The sequence below is a fragment of the Musca autumnalis genome, unplaced genomic scaffold (assembly GCF_047663935.1).
Source record: "Musca autumnalis isolate F117 unplaced genomic scaffold, ASM4766393v1 scaffold_4, whole genome shotgun sequence".
Lineage (NCBI taxonomy): Eukaryota > Metazoa > Arthropoda > Insecta > Diptera > Muscidae > Musca > Musca autumnalis.
In genome coordinates, this window is record NW_027411977.1 from 125,682,743 (window position 1) to 125,705,421 (window position 22,679).

The following is a 22,679-nucleotide window of genomic DNA, read 5'->3' on the forward strand; positions in this document are numbered from 1 at the left end:
ATCTTGCTAAAGTTTATTAACTATTGTCTTTTTACTTTTATCTCTATTTCCGTATAATAGTTCTTACTCTCTGAAAACAAGTTACTGAGTAAATCTTACTAAAAAAGTATAAAGGCACAACTATTTTTTCTGATTTATTGGCAACAATAAACAACAGTGTTTGTATTTTTCTATAACTGATACGACGATCGTCTAGCATATGTTACGTTAACATAGGTATGTTATATGTATTATTTAACAGTGCGTGCAAAACTAGTTTGATAAGAGCATTGATGTCTGCCTGATACGTTTTCGTAACAACAATTACATTTTATTCTCACTTTGCAGTCGTTGATTAAGAGACCGATTTTACTTTCTTTTACATCCTCTCTAATATGTTATGCCATACAATTTACGGACATCTGTGGATATGAGAAATTGCTTCTGTGCTCTTTTTTACTTTCTCTTTTGAAAAAATCAATCACGTTGCACTGGCTAAACAAAATGTTAAAAACTAAGTTCAAAATAGTCAGTTCGATAAGAAAACCATAGAAGAAAGTTAAATTGGAATTGTTAAGTTTTGTCAAGTTAAAATAAATATTACGGTTAATCATTTCAATTGATTATCAACAAAGTGTGTCGTAAATCAATGTCAACTTCATGTCTGGATGTAAGTATGTAGTAAATAAAATAAAAAGGTACATTTTTACATTGTTTGTACATGTTGTTTGTGTATTATGTTGTTCAAAGGTCATACATATTTTTGGGAACTCACATATTGTTTGGTTATTGTGTTTTTATCATTTTAAAGCAGTCTCATTCGGTTAGAGCGGGGAAGTAGACATATAGTGAACAGCAAGCGAACTACAATGGAACGTGTTTAAAATGGGTACAAGAAAGAAACAAACAAGTGCACTGAAAATAAATATTTTTAGAGGTTCTTCTGCAGATCTCATTGAACAATGCCATGCCATGTTCGCCTGCCTGTGTAACCTAGGAATGCACAAAAGAGTACGCTAGCGTCGATTATTCTTAATCGCAGTCATAGTTGACACAACTACAATTAAAAATATACACATTGTTTTATAAATATTTTTAAACAATAGGTATGCAATTTTTACTATTTTAGAATACAATTAAAGTTTTAAAATTTAATAAGTGCGGCGCACAGTGTTGCCGCTTCCATACAAATGTGGACAAAAATAGAATGCGAATGAAAAATATCAACTTTGGTCCATATCGGTTCAGATTTGGATATAGCCCCCATATATATCTTTCCCCGATTTTGCTATAACTCGGTCAATTTTAATCGAATATCCATCAAATTAATTATGTGATATTTTCTTAGGCTCCTGAGTAGTTTCAACGATTTTCGTAAAAATCGGTTCAGGTTTGAATATAGCTTCTATATATATCTTTCCCCGATTTTGCTATAAATCGCTCAATTTTTGATGAATAGTCTTCAAATTTAACATAGGACGTTTCCCCAGGCCCCTGTTCAGTTTTACCGATTTTGATTTGATTTCGCAAAAATTGGTACAGATTTGGATATAGCCTCCATATATATTTTTCACCGATTTTGCTATAAATGGGTCAATTTTTGAAAAATAACCTAAGAAAATATCACATATTAAATTTGAAGGCTATTTGATTAAAATTGATCGAGTTATAGCAAAATCGGGGAAAGATATATATGTATATATATATAAGGGCTATATCTAAATCTGAACCGATTGTTGTAAAAATCGGTGTAGCTACTCAGGGGCCTAGGAAAATAACACATACTAAATTTGAAGGCTATTCGATCAAAATTGAACGAGTTGTAGCAAAATCGGGAAAAGGTATACATATATGGGGGCTATATAAAATCTGAACCGATATATCTCAGAAGGTTGCAGGGACGGGCAGAATGTTTTTACACATTGTGATTTGGAAGAGATGTCTAATTAACGGAAAACAGGATCCAAGGTGGCAATAGGTGGCAATCAACAGATCTGCTCTACTAAATATTAAGAATTTTGAATTGTTTTTATCAAATTTAAATGTTGATTTCTTGATAACGGTACATTGCCCATGGACAGTTAATGTCAACTTTTTGTACTAAAACCTTATGTTTATAGCCCACTCATCAAATCCCCATCCAAAACTTTAAATATTTTAAACAAATTTTTCAGAAATGTCGTCTAATTTGCATATGATTATCGCCTTAGATTACCTGGGAAATATTTTTCATATTTAAAGAGCTATAAGTTCATTATGGATGCACATATAGACAAAATTCTTTCAGTCGCCTTGTACCGGATGTATTTACTGTAAGAAAAAAAACATAAACATATGTAAAAGTTAACATCACATTTGTTGATTTTTGTCCACGCGGCAACACTGTCCGGCGCACAGTGGTTCATAAATCGATTTTCCTGGCCAAACCCCAATTTTTTGTTGTCACTGATTGGCAAAGGAAAGCAAACAATTACATAAAAATATTGGAAGGTGCAGGCATGACGTGGTCCTACTGATGAAAAATGTTTTCCTATTTTGGAAAATACGTAATTTTTTAAAATTTCTGTAGAAAGAAACAGCTATTTCTCAGAAACTATAACAGATATTGTGTTAATTGTTTTTTTGTTAGGAAGGTAGGATTGTTGGCTTTAAGAGAGTTTACATGAAGTGAGCTATTTTATTTTTCCTCAGGTACTTAATTTTAGTGAAATTCAAAGCTTAGTGGAATAGAACTTGGAACAAAGTACCGTTTTCACAGAATGATGCCCGAGAGTGTCCTCTTTCAGCCCATTTATACTTTTGTACCCGCCCGTTTAGCACTTTTTGCGTTTAGCATTTTTTTGCAAGCTCTTTCTAGCAATGACTTTGAATTTTAGTAACTTATTGAAGTTCACTCCAAGATATTTGAAACTATCTTCAAACAGATTACATTACCTAGCAAGAACAGCTTAAGTTCCTTACTCTGTAGCACAACAAAATATTTGCATTTACCAGAAGGGCTACGTAAATATATAGCTTTACTTTTCTATGTATTAATTTTGGAAAGGAATTGACGTGTTCTAAGTGCGCACTCACATCAGGTGATTCACTATGAGCATATAGCAAGGATTCCTTTAGATTCTCCAAATTCGTGAGGAAAATCTGAAATTAAGATATTTTAAAATAGTGACGACAACATGGAACATTGTGGCACACCACAGCTAACACTTTCAGTGAATTTAAAATAAAATGTTTTTATGATCAGCTCTATCTAAAGCCTTTCCTGCATCCACCTACAACCTACTGCGCACCTACGTTCTCTTAAAATTTGAACCACATCAGTAGAAAATTTTAAAAGAACTCTCAAATTTCCTCTTTTGAATCCAAATTGATTTTGTAGAATAACGTCATTTCTTATATCGATACCTTACTTCCTCAACCTCGTATCTTAAAAAATACAAGTTTTCTAGAGAGACAAAAAACGGTTTATCTTTTGATATATCGGTGTTTGGGTAAAAGTGTAAAAGGTAATTATTAGGGAATTAAGTACATCTATGCATATTAGTAGGAATAATATGCTAATAATATGCATGAAACGTATTTTTTGAGACAATTACAACAAAAGTGCATGTGACAAACGCCGAAACATGTATCTTTTTTGGTCTTCTGTCACGCTGCATTGTGAGAATATGGTGATTCTGGTCGTGGTATCTCAAACATACACACACAATCAGTGACGTAGATAATAAATGTCATTATTCCACTTACCACCATAAAGACCGCCTGCATTTTCTATCGCACATTACCCGATGTTGTCACTACCAAGCTATAGAAACACTCGCCTGCGAGCTCGCATTCTTATCGATGAAGTCTAACCGTGCGGGAAGAAATGAACCACGGCCGAGATACCACATGTGAAAGTCGATATCGTGACTTCAAAAAAGTTAGTTTTGCGATAAAATTGGTTGTGATGAAAAAAAAAATATTTTTATTTTTTTGTTTCTATTTTTTATTATTGTAATTACTTTTCCAGCGTACATATGTTTTCAAAGAACTATAACAAAACAAAACAAACAAAAAACAAAAAAGGGTTATGACTTTTTGACATTTTTTCTCAAAAATGATTTCTTGTAGCAGGGATGAATGAACTTTTGCCTAATAATCACTACGCTATCGTTTATTCCATTGAAATATAAAAAAAGTTCAAGCACAAATAGATTTTAAAAATATAATTTTTTGAAAAAAAAATGTATAAATGAAAAAAAAAAATTTCAAAAATTATTTTTTGTTGCACGAATGAATAAATATAAGCCTACTTATAACTATAACAATGTTTATTTCATTCAAATATTGAAAAAGGTCATACACAAACCACTTTGAAAAAATTTTAATTTTTTTTTAATTATATCTTTAAATAAAAGCGTTTACGACATTTTTACGATTCTCAGAATTGAAGAAAATTAGTGAGAAATAAATGTTATGTCAGTTTATTTATCTCATGTGATTCTAAAGTTAATTTTCAATTGTATATCTGCTTACAGTGACTTCAAAAAATTGTCCATAATTTTGATAAATTCAAATTTTAAAAGCATTTTGTGCGTGAGTTTTTTTCACCGAATCACCTTATAATTATGTAATCTTATGGCAAAACTCATCACGCTATGATACAGGGATATGAGGTTGTAAAAAAGTCATAACCTTAGTCTGCATAGGCGATAGAAAGTGTCTGCCCACTAGGGTTATGATTTTTTTCCATTTCATAAATTTTTTCAAAAAATTATATTTTTAAAATCGATTTGTGCGTGAACCTTTTTTTTATTTCAATGGGATAAACAATAGCGTAGTGATTATTAGGCAAAAGTTCATTCATCCCTGCTACAGGAAATCATTTTTGAGAAAAAATGTCAAAAAGTCATAACCCTACTGCCCACGCGATAGTCGTACGCCGCAAAGTGTCTGCATAGGCGATAAAAAGTGTCTGCACACGCGATAGTCATACGCCGTAACGATTGTTTGTGTAAAAAATCAATAATCGCATTTCCATCTTTTTCGCTGACTCTAAGTAGTTATTGAGGACGATCAAAATAAGACTGCAATAAATTTGTTATTGTAACATTCTAAAGTGTCATTCTTTTACAAAAAATGTGATTCGATTGCGATTGCTTTTTGTAGACGCAGTGAGAAACTCGCTTCCAAATGCTATCAGGGAACTATTGCATAGACATTGGGAACCACCGTGGTGCAGTAGTATGCACGTCCGCCTTGCACTCAGATTGTCTGCGATTTAATCAATGATTGTAACATTCTAAAGTGTCATTATTTTACAAAAAATGTGATTCGATTGCGATTGCTTTTTGTAGACGCAGTGAGAAACTCACTTCCAAATGCTATCAGGGAACTATTGCATAGGCATTGGGAGCCACCGTGGTGCAGTAGTATGCACGTCCGCCTTGCACTCAGATTGTCTGCGATTTAATCAATGCAATTCCCCACAGTGCACACTGGTCCCAACCTGCGACAAAAATCGAAAAATCGATATCAGCAAATCTCAGAAAGTTGACATTTACGTATGATCTCTTAAAAACTTTAAAAATATCAGTAAAGTTGTGACTTCTAGCAAGGCTAGCAACTCAAAATTGAAAGGATATTTTTTTCGAAATGGAAATTTTGGTACAAGGTTTTCTAATACTTTTACATAAAAATTTGTGCACATTATTCGCATAAAATGTGCGAATACTTTTATAATACTTTTTTGTGGATTTTTTTCAAAGTCCTAAAAATTGATGTAGAGTTTTACTAACTTCGCCATCCTTCGCCACTCTCCAAATTTTTTGAAGAATGTTCAAAATAGTGTCAATTTTACAAAAAAATTGGTTCCAGCTGCATATTATTGCATTTCCGTGTGTGACATTGAAAATACTGACGATGCCTCTGGTCGTTTCAGTGAATATGCCGTATTTCTGTATTCTCAGTTTCTTCTTTGTTTTGTGTTTTAAATGTTTGTTTGGGTTTTTTCTTTAAAGATTTAGGCATTTTTGTTTTGGGATCTACTTATGAGAGTATTTTTTTACATTTCTGTATTTTTGATATATGTATGATACTACATATAATATGAAAAACAAGCAAAAATGTAAAGTTCGGTCGCACCGAACTTTATTATATCCCCTACCATGAAATATTCTGACCTCAAATGGAATAATTTGTTTCTTTTCCTGTCCACGATGCCAGTCGGAGATGTTTTTGGACCACTAAGAACAAATTACAACCAATTCGAACCGAAACTGTAGATAAAACCCTCAAATTAACTGAAATAGGCAGGAACCGTAATATGAGGGCTATACCGAAACCTGGACCTAAGGCCGTGTTTATATTATAGGCTTTTGCAGGGTTAACCTTCTCATTGAGGATTTATTTGATGTATACGCAAAGGAATTGACATTTGAAACCCTGTGGGTTTGTTAAATCCGGTTATATATAAAAGTACTATAAGGTCACAATTTTTGACGCAGAAGGTTTTTGATCATTGAGAACTCCAAATGGCAAATTACAGCCATTAGGGCCGAAAATGTAGAAAAAAGCTTTAAAATACCTGAAATCGGGTGCTACCGCTACATGGGGGATATCGGAAAAACTGGACCCACATTGATGATTTTTTGGCTAAAGTATTTTTTACTTATTTTTCGCACATACTGAAAAAATCAGAGTGATCCGACTATTATAAATATTTTTGTCGCACCTTACCATACAAGTGGGACCACTGTGCAGTGTAGTGTCGGCTTACATTTCCTCAGTATTTCGACTTCACTAAAAAGTGGTGTCGTAATACACGCAGTTCCAGCTCGGCGATAAGAAGTATGTCCCACATTATTGAGCCAATATTAATTGGCGTGCACTCATTGATAGGAGAAAAGCCCCCCGTTGTCCCTTTGGGGGTATTGTGGAACATATGTTTGTATGTATTCCACTTTTATCCGTTCACTCAATGCCAAATAGTACTTAATTTAGTACCATTTAGTACTTTTCGTATATACTTCTTTATACTTCCAAATCACTTCCTTACATAAACAAAATATCTCAACCGATATTAGCATAACAGTTTTAAAGATTTTAATTTTATTCGTTCACAAAATACCAAATTTTAGTAATTGTCGTAAACTTATTGTTGTAAACCCTTTAATACAACTATTTTGCACTCCGTCCCTGTCCCAATTTTCCGCTCAGAATACTAACTCTACTCGTTCACGTAATACGAAAGGTAAACTTTTTTGTGCATTTTAGTACTTTTTTCTTACGAACACACCTACACTTCAATAGGACTACACACCTGCACTTCCAAGACTAACCCTCAGCCAAAATTTCAAGATCCCAGCTTCCGCCGTTTCACCTGGGCATTCATTGTCAGTCAAACATTATTGCTCAAGTATTAAGATACGAGTTTGAGGCAGTTATGAAAATAGGACTGAATGAGATACGGGAATATATTTTACTAATATTTAGAGAACCGCGACAACATATTGAGATAATAAGTGGTTGCGGGAATGAAACACAAAAATAGCAATCGTTTGATACAAAAAATTCAAAATCGCATTTTTTACGAGGTTGAGGAAGTAAAGCATCGATATGTACATTTAATTTCTTTTAAATGAATTTTTCAAATAATTTTCTTAAATTTGGAAGTAATGATATAGGGCGAAGAGAGTTAATGTCATTATTACCCCTTTGTTTCTGAACCGGAACAATTTTATCAACATTCCACAGACGTGGAAAATAACAGTTAATTAAACAGTTATTATAAACTAGCAGACCCCGGTACGCGTTGCTGGAAAGGAAAGGATTTTAAATTTATCTGTAACCTTTCTTTTCACTTACGAACTTGGCCGGATTTTGTCGTCCATTGATGGTTTATTGGAGTTCTCCCGCTTATTAAGACTTATATCTTTTGCTTTTCATGACTGATGGGCCGCAGAACCTCACCATTTAACGAAATTTGTATACATATCGTTTTTCTTGATCGGGGGCGCAACGACCATTGTCTCGAAAATCAACTTTCAAGCCGATGCACTCATAAGTTTAGCAAATATAGCAATTATAAAACAATAGGCTCCCGAAATTCGTCTACAAATATATAGCATTTTGGACCACGGGACATTCCTGTATATTTTCTGAAAATTGCATGAAATTAGGTTCAGTAGTTGAGCGTGGTCATCAGTTTTCAAGATATAACATATTTAAAAAAGTGGTCGTGGTCCGGTATTTTGGCTCCAAATATGTATACACACAAACCCATTGCCTCCCCAAAATTATGCTGACACCGATATAATCATAAGTTTGGCTTATACATATAGCGTGGCTAGGGGAAAGTACCTCACCTCCTCCGAAATTCATTAAATATACATAACAACGGCTAACCTTGAGCTTTTGCTGCGAATTGCATGGAAATCGTTTCAGTAGTATTGGAGATATAACATATTTAAAAAAGCAGGCGTGGTCCGGTCTTTAGGCCCCAAAGAAGTACCGAGATTGTAGATTAATTCGTAAAGTTTTAAACCGATACATTCTTAGTTTCTGAAAATATAGCGTTTATAAAAATATCGCATAGAGGAGGTATTCCGCAACATCTAGAATTCAATAAAATATGTAGCCTGTTTTCAGGGGCCATCCCTGTACATTCCCTGACAATTTCAAGGTTCAGTTGTTTTTGCAGAAAAAATTTAAATTGAAAATTGAAGAAAGTGAACGTGGTAATATTTTCTTTGCATAAAAACCTAAGTTGGGTTATGGCGGTTGATTTTTATTCATACAGATATGGCGTTTTTTGAATATAGCAGAGGGAAGTACCCCGCCCCATCGAAAGTCATGAAAATACATCTTGTGTTCACCCTGTTCATTCCCTGAAAATTTCAGGAAAATCGGTTAGGTAGTTTTGCAGATGTAACATATTTTAAAAAGTGGGCGTGGTCAAGTCTTTGGCTTCCAAATAAGTAGGTAAGGTCGGAGACACAATCACAATTGTCTCGCAAATTAATTTCCAAACCGATACATTCGTAATTATTGCAAATATAGCATTTTTAAAGAAATAGAGTATAGGGAAAGTAGCCCGCCCCTTCCGAAATTCAACAAAATATCTAGGCTATTATCACCGGGGCCATCCCTGTACATTCTATGACAATTTCAAGAAAATCAGATCAGTAATTTTTGTAGAAAATATTAAAATTGAAAAAGTTGGCGAACATTTCACAAAAAGAATTATACAAATTGGTCCAGCCGTACTTAACTGATGCGAACGATATTTGATTTTTAATTATAAAGATTTTAAATCGTATCGTAAATGTATCTAAGACCACATGTGCAATTTTTTCAAGGAGCGATATCTCTGGAACCGTTGGTCAAAAGATCTGAAGATAAAATGAAAAACCACTTTTTGAAAAAGTGTCCGATTTCACTCAGAAATTCCCATATATTCTAGATCAGCATAAAATTCTAAGTCGATATAGCCATGTCCGTTCGCCGTCCGTCTGTTGAAATGAAGATAGAGGTCCCAATTTTATAAGTTAGTTTTGGACGAAATTCGTTTCAAACAATTTGGAGTCGATTCAGTCCCATCCGTTCATCTGTCTCTCTTACTGTCTAGCTGGCTGGTGCGCACAATAACTCCCGAACGGATCTACCGATCCGAACCAAATTTTAGACTTCGTAATTTTTTGCCTAAACTTAGTTTAATTTCGAATATGGGCTATATCGGTTCACTCCTTGCACACACAAAAAATTGGATAAGTGATATTTAAGAGTCCTATCGAATCGTTTTGATTTTTTCAGCAGATGGTACAATTGCAATGGCAAGTCCATACCTCTAGAGATTATGGCCGAAAAGGTCCAAGAAGCACCTTAAAAACAAGCAAGAAACCTAACTAAAACGGCAAATCCGCAAGATAACTCTCAAGGGGATTTTCTGAATGGTCCAAACTTTGCACATCCTATTATTTCATCCAGTAACGAATCCGGTTGGAATATGGACTATATCAGTCCCGCCCTTTGAGAACCTCCTACACAAAATTTGGGAAAAGTGCAGTTTGAGGACCAGTCTTGGATCTATTTGAATTTTTTGAAGAAGGTTCTTTTCACGGTACCTATTGCAACGGTACAATTTTTCTGAAGTAAGTCTATACTTCCTGAGATAATGGTCCAAAATGTCAAAAAAATAATTCTCAAACTTTTTCAAAAATCAGAAGTTAGCTTACTACAATTGATTTGGTATAGCCTTACATTACGATACCTACAAAATACAATATATACATATATATATATATATATATATATATATATATATGTATATATTGTATTTTGTAGGTATCGTAATGTAAGGCTATACCAAATCAATTGTATATATATATATATATATATATATATATATATATATATATTTAGAGAACGATAGATCAATGTGAATTTTTTAATTTTTGGCATATTGTTTAGAAATGTAAAATGTATATAATTGTTCCACAAATATCCCAGTAGGGACGAGGGAGGCGTATCTTATACCAATGGATTCATGTTATGTCATTGATATGTGACGTATTTTTAATCGCCAAATCCGCAAGGCGTGTCCTAGGTTGCCACTTGTAGAGAAGTTTGTCATGGCTGTAATACTCAGGAAATATCGGAGCATTTCAAAGGGGCCAGGCCCGCCCCCCTATTCAGTAACTTTTTAACAACTTTACTCATTGTTTATTTTACAACAATTTCATTTGTTTGTTTTGTAGTTGCTACAAAAACAATAGAATTTTTAACAACTTTTCAATCGATAAAAGTTACAGAATAGGCCTGCTGGGAATCATATCAGGACATTCAGCGTGTAAAGTGGTTGCACATTGCTAATTCCTAGAGGTTGTGGTGTAGGGTATCACATGGTCGGTCCCGTCCGACTATAGCCACGGCGCTCTTGAAACAATTTTAAATGGAAGGAGCTTACACCTCGGAAGTTTTTGCGGATTCTGAAACTACAATGTTTATAGATGAGAAAAATCAAAAAACAAAAAAATCGCCGGAGCGCTTTTTAAATAAATCGCGATTTAAGTTGACATTTGTAGGGGTTGTTTAGGTTTTCACGAATTTGCTTAGAAACCGCAAGTTCTATCAAAAGGGACTAAAGAAAATGTTGTAGCTATGAAAATTCTCTACAAGATTGACCTTTATGGTATTCTCGGCGGTTTTACCGTTTTTGAGATATAGAAGTTCAAATTGGGACAATTCAAATTCAATTCTGTATCGTCCCCTTATAAAACAATGTCATGACTGCAAATTCCCAACTTAAGCTTATATATCTAAAAACATGTTACAACTTAGGATAAGTTACTTAAGCCAGTCTTGTAGAGAATTTTCACAGCTTTAAGATTTTCTCAGGTCCCATATCGATAAGACTTACCGTATTCAAGCAAAATCGCGAAACCCTAACAAAAAAACCTAAAAATGTAAACTGAGCTTCATTATCTCAAAAATGGTACAGGCTGGGAACAAATGGTAAACGCCAATCCTATAGAGAATTTTCACAGCTACAACATTTTGTTTAGCTCCATTTCGATTGGATTTGCGGTTTCCAAGCAAAATCGTGAAAACAAAAAAACCACCTAAAAATGTGAATTTTGACCGCGATTTATTCAAAAATCCCTACAGCGATTTTTTCTTGTTTTTGGATTTTTCTCATCTATGAACACTGCTGTTTGAGAATTCACAAAAAACTTTCCCTGTGTAAGCGGTTTTCATCAAAAGTTAGTTAAGGCGCACCCTTCATGACATTGTTTTGTAAGGGGGTGATACAGTCAGTGCATTGTCCCAATTTGAACTTTTATAACTCAAAAATGGTAAAAACTACGAAAATACCATTAAAGTTGATCTTGTAGAGAATTGTCATAGCTACAACATTTTCTTTAGTCCCATTTTGATAGGACTTGCGGTTTCTAAACAAAATCGTGAAAACCTAAACAACCCTTAAAAATGTTAACTTAAATCGCGATTTATTTAAAAAGCGCTCCGGCGATTTTTTTTGTTTTTGGATTTTTCTCATCTATGAACATTGTAGTTTCAGAATCCGCAAAAACTTCCAAGGTGTAAGCACCTTCCATTTAAATTTGTTTCAAGAGCACCGTATAGCCTTTTCTTACTTCTTTAAATAGAACTTTATAATTTGGTATATAAGTTTCTATAACTCCTAGGATGTATGGTATTGACTATCGGTCCTCTATTTGATATAACCCCCATAGAACGATACCTCCCGATTTTCGGTATTTTGAAGGTTTTAGACTCATGATCACACTAAAATGGCTAAAATTTGGTATTTAGTCTTCATTGGGGGTATAGCACTCTTCACTTGAAAATTTGCGCTTTCATATAGCCCCCATAGAACCGTACATCCCGATTTTCGAAGATAGTGGCCTCAATATCCCGCCACAATGACTGATATTTTGTATATTATACCGTTGTGGGTATAAAACTTTTTACCTGACATTTGTCATATCATAATTTCCTACTAAAATTGTGTACATAGGATTTAGCCGCCTATTTTTAGTTGTCTAGAAAACTTCTCCATCACAAATTATGGACATTGGTACTTTTGAAACAGATATAAACTAGTTATTTCCCATTAGTTCATAATATTTCATATCGGATGATACTTATGTTCGGACAGACAGAACGTATCGCTTATTTACTTGTTAAATAGAGCTTTATTACAGAGATTTATATTTTTGTGATAAATTTTCAATTGCCAGAAGAAAAATTTTAACATGAGGTATGGTAGAGGCTCAAAAAGTTATTAGAAACAATGTACTATTTTATTTTTTTCTTATATATTATATTATAATATGCTAACAAAATTTAATTTATTTTCAGTTTGAAGACGTACGAATCCCCGTACCATGGGGGCATATTTCTGGTCGCTGGTATGGTAATCGCAATGTACGTCCGATTCTGGCGCTTCACGGTTGGCAAGATAATCTGGGAACATGGACACCTTTGTTGCCCTTGTTGCCTAAACATATCAGCTTTTTATGCATTGATTTTCCAGGCCACGGGCATTCTTCTCGTTTGCCCAAGGGTATTATCTATAATGTAATAGACTATGTTCTCATAGTGGGTAGAATAATGAAAGTATACAAATGGGAAAAAGTTTCCCTAATGGGCCATTCGTTGGGCGGCATTGTAGCCTATACTTATGCTTCTCTGCTTCCGGACACCGTTGATTTGTTAATACAAATCGACATTATTAAAACTCCGTATCGTAGTCCAGACGAAACACTCAAACGCTATGAGATTCAAGCCGAAAAACTCTTGATAGCCGATGAACGATACGATGACACCAAAGAACCTCCCGTGTATACTTTAGAAGAACTTGAAGAAGTTCTTCATCGCGGATCTGGCAATTCCATAGATAAGGACAAATGTAAATATTTAATTGAACGCGGTTGTGCCATGTCCCAGCGGCAACCTGACAAGTTGTATATTTCAAGAGATCCCAAAGTAAAATTCTACACTGAGTTTGTACTGCACAATAGTTATATTGAGGATTTTGCCAAACGTACCACCAATATTAATCATTTGGTCATTAGGGGAACCAAATCTCCATACTTGAAAGATTCATTTGAATTAGTGGACAATATGAAGAAATTTAATCCAAATTTTAGATTCTATGAAGTTGAAGGTAGCCATCACATCCACTTGAATAAACCAGATGAGTTAGCTAATATAATAGGACCATTTATTTCTGATTGTAGACCCGAAAACGAAATTAAAGAAACTAGAAGTAAATTGTAATAAAGGAATACTAATATAGAATTCATTTTTTATATTTTAATGGATTTATATCCAATGAAATGTGGACCATGAAGGTAAGTACTTTCCCTGAATGAATAAAGTAGCACCAATGACAAAAATGGTACACCCCCAGCAAAAAAAAAGGGGATTTAAGTACTTCTTGGTAGACGTAACTACTATCAAAACCCCCTACTAACACATGATTTTAACAAGGGCATGTCGCTCTGAATTACTAGATATTCTATAACCACTAGAATAACTAGTTATTCTATGGCCACTGGAAGTTAAAAATTAGCTAAGAACGTACATATTGTTCATTTACTCAAAGTGTGACACATCTCGAGTTTCGAGAAAAATGCGTTTTAACTTGGCAGTTAAAGTTTGACTTCCCAACTTGAAAAGATCAAGAGTGATTTGAAGTGTTTTAGTACTTCATAAACTCAAAAATCGTTTTTGTTGAATTATGCCAAACTCGTAGTAAATAAGCTTTAATTCGTAAAGTTTTAGAGATATCAGAGAAAAAAAATTTTTGAGTTATGTAACTCTTTGAGTAAATTAGCGATACGTTCTATATAAAGAACACTTCATACTTTTATTTTATTTTGCTCTCTGGTGGATTTGATCATGCGAACTTCTGATTTGTAGCGGAACACACTACACACTGTGCAAGGGTGCATTAAGGGTTGTTTAAAAAAACAATTCGCGTGCCGACGGTGAGCGTTGAACACACAACCCTAGAATTTTTAGTCGGAAACACCGTACTCATTACTTAGTAAGTGGTGAAGTAAAACATTTTACCTTGTTACATTACTTTGTAATGGGTTACATAATGACTAACGGATCCGAATTTTTGCTGGACTGCAAATAAATTTGTACAAAAAACAAAAATGAATAAACAAAATTAAAAGCGAAATGAATTAGAAATGACTCGTTTTTGGAAATAAAATGCATCAATTTAAATTCACATATGCAAATTTGCAGTGTCGTACGTATAAATAGGGGCTCCATATGGCGAAAGTTATCTACCAACATCTAATATGCCTGATGATGTTAACCCTCTCATCCCCAATTTTTTTCCTTGCGGTAATAGTTATTTTGAAAACATATAATTAAAGTATATGACAAAACTGAGTAATAACATAAATTTCGGAGCGTAACTCCCCCGTTTCGGAAGATACAGTACATGATTTCTGAAATTTATTTGGTCATTATTTTGTGGAATTGTGTAAATAAAAATGTTTTAATCGTTCAGGAGTTTTTTGGTATTACTTTTGGAGAATCAAAACTAAAATTTAACATAAAGCTCATATATCATACACAACGAATTTTAATTTGCTCTGGAGTGCTAGACTTCACACTGAATAATGCACCGTAGTTCTGTTGATCGAGGCAGAACCGATATTTTTTGTTGTTACAAGGTTAAACAGCCTCCTGTGTATACTTTTGATAAAGATTCAAAGCAGAATATGCAAAATAGCGGTACTTAGACACTCATAAAGACAATTTTGCATATATGCAACATCGGGGTTGAGAGAGTTAACTTAACCAGTTAACGAAACGATCGTCGCATAGCGGTTGATGTGTAGAACTTCGCTAGATATAAGTTTTTCAATAGAATCTCTTTGAATTAATTAAAATCTCACAAATAATATAAGGATTTTGTGCAGACATTTCGTAGACATGTAAGTATAAATTGCCTTTTTATCTTGGAGTAGCAAGAAATATTTTAGAAACACTGGAGCAATTTAAAATAAAATATAATTTAAAAAAAAAATGAAGTGTCAGTGTTTTATTTAGAAATGCACTTAAAACTAGGAAATAATTTGTCGCTTAGCCTCAATAAATATATTCTTTCTCATGATGGAATCTCTCAAATAAAACGCTTGCCGTTTAATTTTGCCACTATTTATAATTTAAATGCAAGCGTTTTAGTTGAGAGATTGCATCATGAGAAAGAATATATTTATTGAGGCTAAGCGACAAATTATTTCCTAGTTTTAAGTATATTTCTAAATAAAACACTGAAACTTAATTTTTTTAAATTATATTTTATTTTTAACTTTTTAATAAATACATTTTTTTGACCACTGAGAACAAAGTTATAGTCAATTTAGGCCGAAAATTTAGATAAAAACTTTAATATGCCTGAAATCGTGTAGTACCGTTATATAAAGGCTATACCAAAACCTGGACTTATGTCCATAATTTTTGGTGGGGAAGTTTCTGTACCATTGGGGACACCAAATGCCAAGTTACATCCAATTCTGGCTAAAAATGAAGATAAAATCCTTAAAACACTTGAAATCGGGTGGTACCACTATATGGGGGCTATACCAAAACCTGGACCTATGTTAACAATTTTTGGTGGGGAAATGTCTGTATCATTGGAAATGCCAAATGCCAAACGACAGCTAATTCGGACAAAAATGAAGATAAAATCCTCAAAATACCTGAAATCGGGTGGTATCGCTATATGGGGGCTGTAGGAAAAATTGGGCATATATTCATGTATTGTCATCCAAATTTGAAAAGTGTGCAAAGTTTCAGTTCGATTGGTCAACTGCAACTGTGCGGAAAATGAGTTACCAGAGTTGAAATGCAAGTTAAATAAAACACCGTAAAAACACTGTAAAAATGGTAAAAATGGACCGATATTGGTTTTTGATTTCATATTCATGTATTGTCATCCAAATCTGAAAAGTGTGAAAAGTTTTAGACTGATTGGTCAACTGCAACTGTGTCAAAATTGAGTTACCAGATTTGAAATGCAATTTAAATAAAACACCGTTAAACACTGTAAAATGGACCAATCTTTGTTTTAATTTAATATTCATGTAATGTCATCCAAATCTGTAAAGTGTGCAAAGTTTTAGTCCGATTGGTCAACTGCAACTGTGTCAAAATTGAGTTACTAGATTTGAAATGCACTTTAAATAAAACACCGTAAAAACACTATAAAAATGGTAAAAATGGACCAATATTGGTTTTGATTTCATATTCATGTATTGTCATCCAAATCTGAAAAGTGTGAAAAGTTTTAGTCTGATTGGTCAACTGCAACTGTGTCAAAATTGAGTTACCAGATTTGAACTAAACGGACCAAAGCAAGTTAAATAAAACACTGTAAAAACGAAGAGACCCAAAGAAACCAAAGGTATTTCCGTTTTCCATTGACCTCATAAATACAGAATTTTTGCATCAAAACCTTTGAAAGTATTTCGTGTAGCACACTGTTACATTCCAAATTTCAGGATTCTAAATTTCAACACATAATACCAAATTTTACCAAATTTAGTACTTTTCGTACCACTATCTTCTACTCAATCAGCGACCCTGATTCCAAATCTTTCTCTCTTAATAGTTTTCATGGAATTTCTAAAACCAAGCTTTTTTTCACACCTCCGCACACTGGTCGAAACTAATGATCTAACGGCGCGAAAGTCAAAAAATCAAACTATAAAATTGTGAAATGTTTTTCATTGTATCCATTTCAGACACTCTGGTGACTAATATTTTGTTTTTTTTACTTTGTTGTTGTTGTAAAAAATCTCTCAGCTATTTACTATACTTCACTTCGCTGCATCAGAATTTAAGAAAATTGTTGCAAAATATCTAACTTCATATTTGCTTAATTGTTAAATAAATTCTTAATAAAACTAAACATAGTTTATTTTTAGTTAATAGAGGAGGGTGTAAATTATATGAAAAAAATAGTTTGGGGCCTGGAGGTACATAGTTAAATATCTAGAAACCCTAAGTACCAAATTGCAACTAATTTGGAAGTAAAGGATTGTTAAAATCTTAAAAATACCGAATATCAGCCCCATATAACGGGCTATACCAAAATATTAGCCGAAGTTGTTCATATTTAGTCCATTATTACCTACGGAAACATACTATGTTTATGCAAAATTTCAGAAACATATCTCCATTCATTTGCATGTTATTAATTTCGCGCCGCTAGATCATCGATTTCGACCACTGTGCTCCGGTCCAAGAGTGGTCCTAACCCAAAATGTCAAAAATTAAAATTTATTTAATTCTTCCTTCAGTTCTTACTGAAAATTGGACTGTACTGAGAAAGGATTCCAAGAATTTTTGTTTCTTGAAATGATATTATTGAAATATAATTTTTGGGAGCCATCCTGTACATAAGAAGAAATCCACGACAAAAGTGTAGTTGGAAAGCCCATTATATGAAATTTGTGTAGCAATAACTTATACCCGACCGTGTCAAATGCCTTGCTAAAGTCAGTGTAAATTACATCTGTTTGATGTTTTAGAGAAAATCCACTATGAATATGGCAAGTCGATTCCAATACGTTTGTTAAAGTTGTCTCCCTTTTACAATAATTGGTGATACAAAATTAATTATATTACGTGATTCCAAAAGTTCAAAAAGTTTTGGGATTGCGCTGTTTTGCATTGCCCCTATAATTTTCAACGATAGATTTATACAAGGAAATAATAAAAGTAGATTTCCAGAGCATGAATCAATTCCACATCACTATATACAAATTTTACCAATATACTAAAATCTACAACGCATATTACATAAATTACTTATATTGTATGTAACCAAAACATCTGGAGGTTGAACGCATTATTTCACACATACATACATATGTATGTATGCATATGTGTTTATGTTTATGAATGCAAGTCAGTACCCTTCTGAGGAAGACTTCATTCATTCACACATTTTACGATACTTTTTTGTAGTTGTTGGCATACTTCTACATATTCTGTAAAGTTTGTTCGAAAGTTAGTATAAGTTTACCACTTGACAGGAAAATTGCATTTGAAATATTCCTATTTCTAAGTTTTAACATCTTCTAAGTTTTGTTTTTACAATAGAAAAAGTTTCCACATATACAGATGTATGTACATATGCTAAACAGTCAATAACAAAGCACGCACATACGGTGTTCAAAAGGGTGAAAGTGTTCAGGTCAGTAGAGTATAACTACAAAAAGGTTTAGATTTCTCCGACAAAAAAAGTAGTAGCCCAAAAAATACTAAATAATTATACCCACCAAAAAATCCTTACTAAATAATGGGTTTTTATAGTACTTTTTGGAAATCGTAACCACTTACAAAACCACCTATAGACTAACCCATTATCTTAACAAGAGCATGTCGCACTGAATTACTAGTTATTCTATGATCGCTGGAATAACTAGTTATTCTGTGACCACTAGAAGTTAAGAAATAAGCTAAACAAATTCTATTTTTAGAACAGTTTAGGTGCAATTTGTATTCAATTTGAACACACTTCATATTTTTATTTTATTTTATTTCACTCTATGCTGGATTTGATCATGCAAACTTCTGATTTGTAAACGAACACACTACACAATATGCCACGCGTACGAACATTGACGTTTGTTTAACTGAGCGTTAAACACACAACCCTAGGATTTGTAGTCGGACACACACGCTCTGTGCCACCGTACTCATAATTTAGTACGGAGTACTATAAGTAGTTATTTTTGTTAACATTACTTTGTAATGGGTTACATAATGACTAACGGATCCGAATTTTTGCTGGGTAGCCATTGGGTTACCAATGCGGTTAAACCCTTTAAAATACTCAAAATTGGGCGGTACCCTCTATGGTTGCTAAGCGTGGACCGATACAGCGCATTTTCCATGCCAACAACCTTTTGCATACATGACAACACATTTAATGGTATGAGGAACTAGAAAAGTTTCCGGCCTAGGCAGGAAATTTACTTGGGAACATTTTCGTCCAATAATTTGTCACAATTTTCGATGTGGATAATCACGACAAGAATGCATTGATCAAATTAAATCTATGTGTGTCGAGAAAGTACCATTTTATAGCACTATGAAAAACTGGTTTAATGAATTCAATAGTTGGTGACACTCGCTAAAAAAAAGAAGGTGGCGAGGGCCCGCAAAAATGGGGTTTTCTCGTTAGGTCCAGCACAATTTGAAAATTGCTCCAAAAAGGCTCTTGTCTATTGGTGCAAAGAAATTGTGTATAAATGCGATCGCTGTGCTTCAAACGACGTTTATAAGATCGTCACAGACGACAAATCTCGGATCTATGCGTATGAGCCCGAAACAAAACGGCGATCGACCGTGTGGGTCTTCAAAGGCGAACCAAATCCTAGGATAAATGTTCATGGAAGAAGCACATCGAAGCAAATGGTCGCTGTTTCTTCGGCAAAACTGACCATTCTGAGTGGTACACTACAATTTGTTTGCCTGAAGTCTTTGGAGAAAGTCGAAAACGAACAAGACGAAACGTATAATTGTGTACCATGCAGGGTTTAAAAGCCAGCATTTAAAAACATTAGCATTACACTTCAACTGCTACACAATATTGACACACACGGCTAAATAAGCAACCGAACGCATACATATTTATTTTTGTACATTTTTGCTTATTTCGTTTTTTACGCGTAATCTTTTTTTCGTTAGGCATAATCGACAACCACGCTATATATTTAGCAGTCGGCTGACCATTCGTCGTAACGAATTAGCAACACAGTGTGTTTTTGTGATTAGAGTTGCCAACGCAGTATGCGTCCATCATATGGTAGGACCTAAAGAATACTAATTATTATTGTTTAAAAATAAAAAATAAATACATATATTGAACGGCTTCACCAAGAATTCACATGACCTTTGAATGAACAATTGAAATAAATTATATCGTAATTTTTAATGCATTACACTGGTAACCTTGATCTCAAAAACAATTGTTTGCTGAAAACCTGGCTAAGCCGTTGAAATTTTGTTGCTTATTCTCTTTTCTGATATCTGTTGATCATGTGTGCTGCAAAATATGAGTACGCGTGTCCGTTGCTGTTTTATTATAGCGACAATATCAAATAGCATCAGCATCGCTAGCAATATTTTTGTGAAATTTGTTGCTACATGTTGTCATTGTTCATTGTTGCTAAACCTATTTCGAAGAAATTTTAGCAGGCAAAGCTGCAAATATTCAGTGCTTTTGCTAATATGGCGTTAGCATTTTAAACCCTGGTACCATGGCAATGCGACCTCTCACACATCGATTCAAAACAGTGCATTTTTGACCAGACAAAACGTTGAATTGATGGGTCATTCGATGTACAGCCCGGACGTGGCACCCACTGACTTCTTTTTATTCCCTTAAATCAGGAATATAGGTGTGGTCCACGATTTTCGTCGCCAGAAGATTCTGATGAAGCGTATCGTATCTAAAGCTCAGTATCAGGTTTCCGCTCGGAATACTATAACACCTTTGCATAATGTTCCCTCTTTATACCCTCCACCATAAAATGGAGGTTAAAATTAAATTGTTCATTCCGTTTGTAACACATCGAAATATTTGTTGGAGACCTTATAAGGTATTTATATATTCTTGATCAGCATAAAATTCAAGTGTTTTTAACCATGTCTGTTTGTATTTCCGTCTCTTGAAATCAAGATATAGCTCGCAATTTTTAAGATAGATCTTTATAATTTGATACAGAAGTTTCTATTACACCAAGGATATTTGGTATTGAAAATAGGCTATACCGGTTCACGTTTTGATACAGACCCCATACAGCGGTACCTCCCGATTTTCGGTATTTTGAAGGTTGTGGACTCAATATCCCGCTGAAATGGCTGAAAGGTGGTATTTAGTTTTCGTTGAGGATATACGTCTTCACACCTGAAAATTGTCGGTACGGGTCCACGTCCTCAGATAGCCCTCATAGATCGGGACCTCCCGATTTTCGCTATTTCGGAAATTGTGGTCTCAATATCTCACCGAAATGGCTGTAATTTGGTATTTAGTTTTCAATGGGGGTATAAAATATATCAGAAGAGAATTATCAGTACAGGTTCACGTCTTCATGTAGCCCTCATAGAAAAGTACTTTCCGATTTTCGGTATTTTTAATGTTGGAACCACATTTTCTCACCGAAATCGGTAAAATTAAGTATTTAGTCTTCTTTGGGCTAAACGAACTATCCTCCGGAAGTTTATTAGTATAGATCCTAGTTTTGATATATGTAGCTCACTTACCAAAGCAAGAGTTACTCCCATCATTTTATTATCTTGGACCACGCCAAGTCGTGCGTGTGAGAGTCCATACACGTAGAAAAGACGACCTCTCTAACATATGTCCCAAACATATTTTGCAGCAAACAAATATATGTTTGCAACAGTCCCAAACATAACATATGTTTGGGTACTGCAAACAAATATATGTTTGGGTGCAAACAAATTATATGTTTGGGTGCAAACAAATTTATGTTTGGGTGCAAACAATTTAAATGTTTGGGTGCAAACAAATACAAAACCAAAAGCCACAAAAAAAACACATGTACCAGTGGGCGATTACTGAGAGCAAGGGAGCGTAAATTTCAATGTAAAACACTTTGAAATGTATGCTCTCTTGCTCTCAGTAAGAGCTCCCTTGATATCTCTATAATAGGTGTGTACGATAACTTTCCCAGCAATAATTACTCAGTCAGTTCCAGCAACCTCTCTCTGTGAATTTTACTCTCTCAAGCAAGAAAAATTGCAGAAAGTTATCGAACAGCATTTTGCAAAAACTTGCAAGAAAGTCAGCTGTTTCCGAAAATGTATGAAATTTGTTTTTGTTTCTTTTGATATTTTAAACCAAACGGAACAAAAACATAAATTTTAAAATTGCACTTTACCTATTTAATGCTTTAATCCTATCCACAACGCTTTAGAATCTAAAAAAATGTGCAATTGTGAAATTTGCTTGGTCTAAAATGTTAACATTTCGATTTGTTTACATTGAACATGTGATTAAAGGTCAGCTGATCAGACTTGCAAATTTTTGCGGGACAAATTTTCCCAGCAAAAATTTGCAAGTTCTCAGTCACAAAACTCTCCAAAAATCTCTCCAAACTCGCTCTCTTTTGCTGGATAATTTTGTT

The 22,679-nt window shown here is 34.0% G+C and overlaps 1 protein-coding gene across 1 annotated transcript; it reads left to right on the plus strand.

Moving 5' to 3' along the window:
* Positions 1-495: 495 nt before the first annotated feature.
* Positions 496-13,778, plus strand: LOC141401863 (probable serine hydrolase). The gene is made up of 2 exons (XM_073982418.1): positions 496-649; positions 12,844-13,778. Exons 1-2 carry the CDS (start codon positions 629-631, stop codon positions 13,762-13,764), a joined length of 942 nt encoding a protein of 313 aa, XP_073838519.1. The 5' UTR covers positions 496-628; the 3' UTR covers positions 13,765-13,778.
* The last annotated feature ends 8,901 nt before the right edge of the window (positions 13,779-22,679 follow it).

Excerpts from the sequence above, each read along its gene's own strand:
- LOC141401863 (XM_073982418.1), top strand. The coding sequence starts at position 629 with ATGTCAACTTCATGTCTGGAT. Across the intron at positions 650-12,843 it reads TGTCAACTTCATGTCTGGAT|TTTGAAGACGTACGAATCCC; the intron begins GTAAGTATGTAG and ends ATTTATTTTCAG.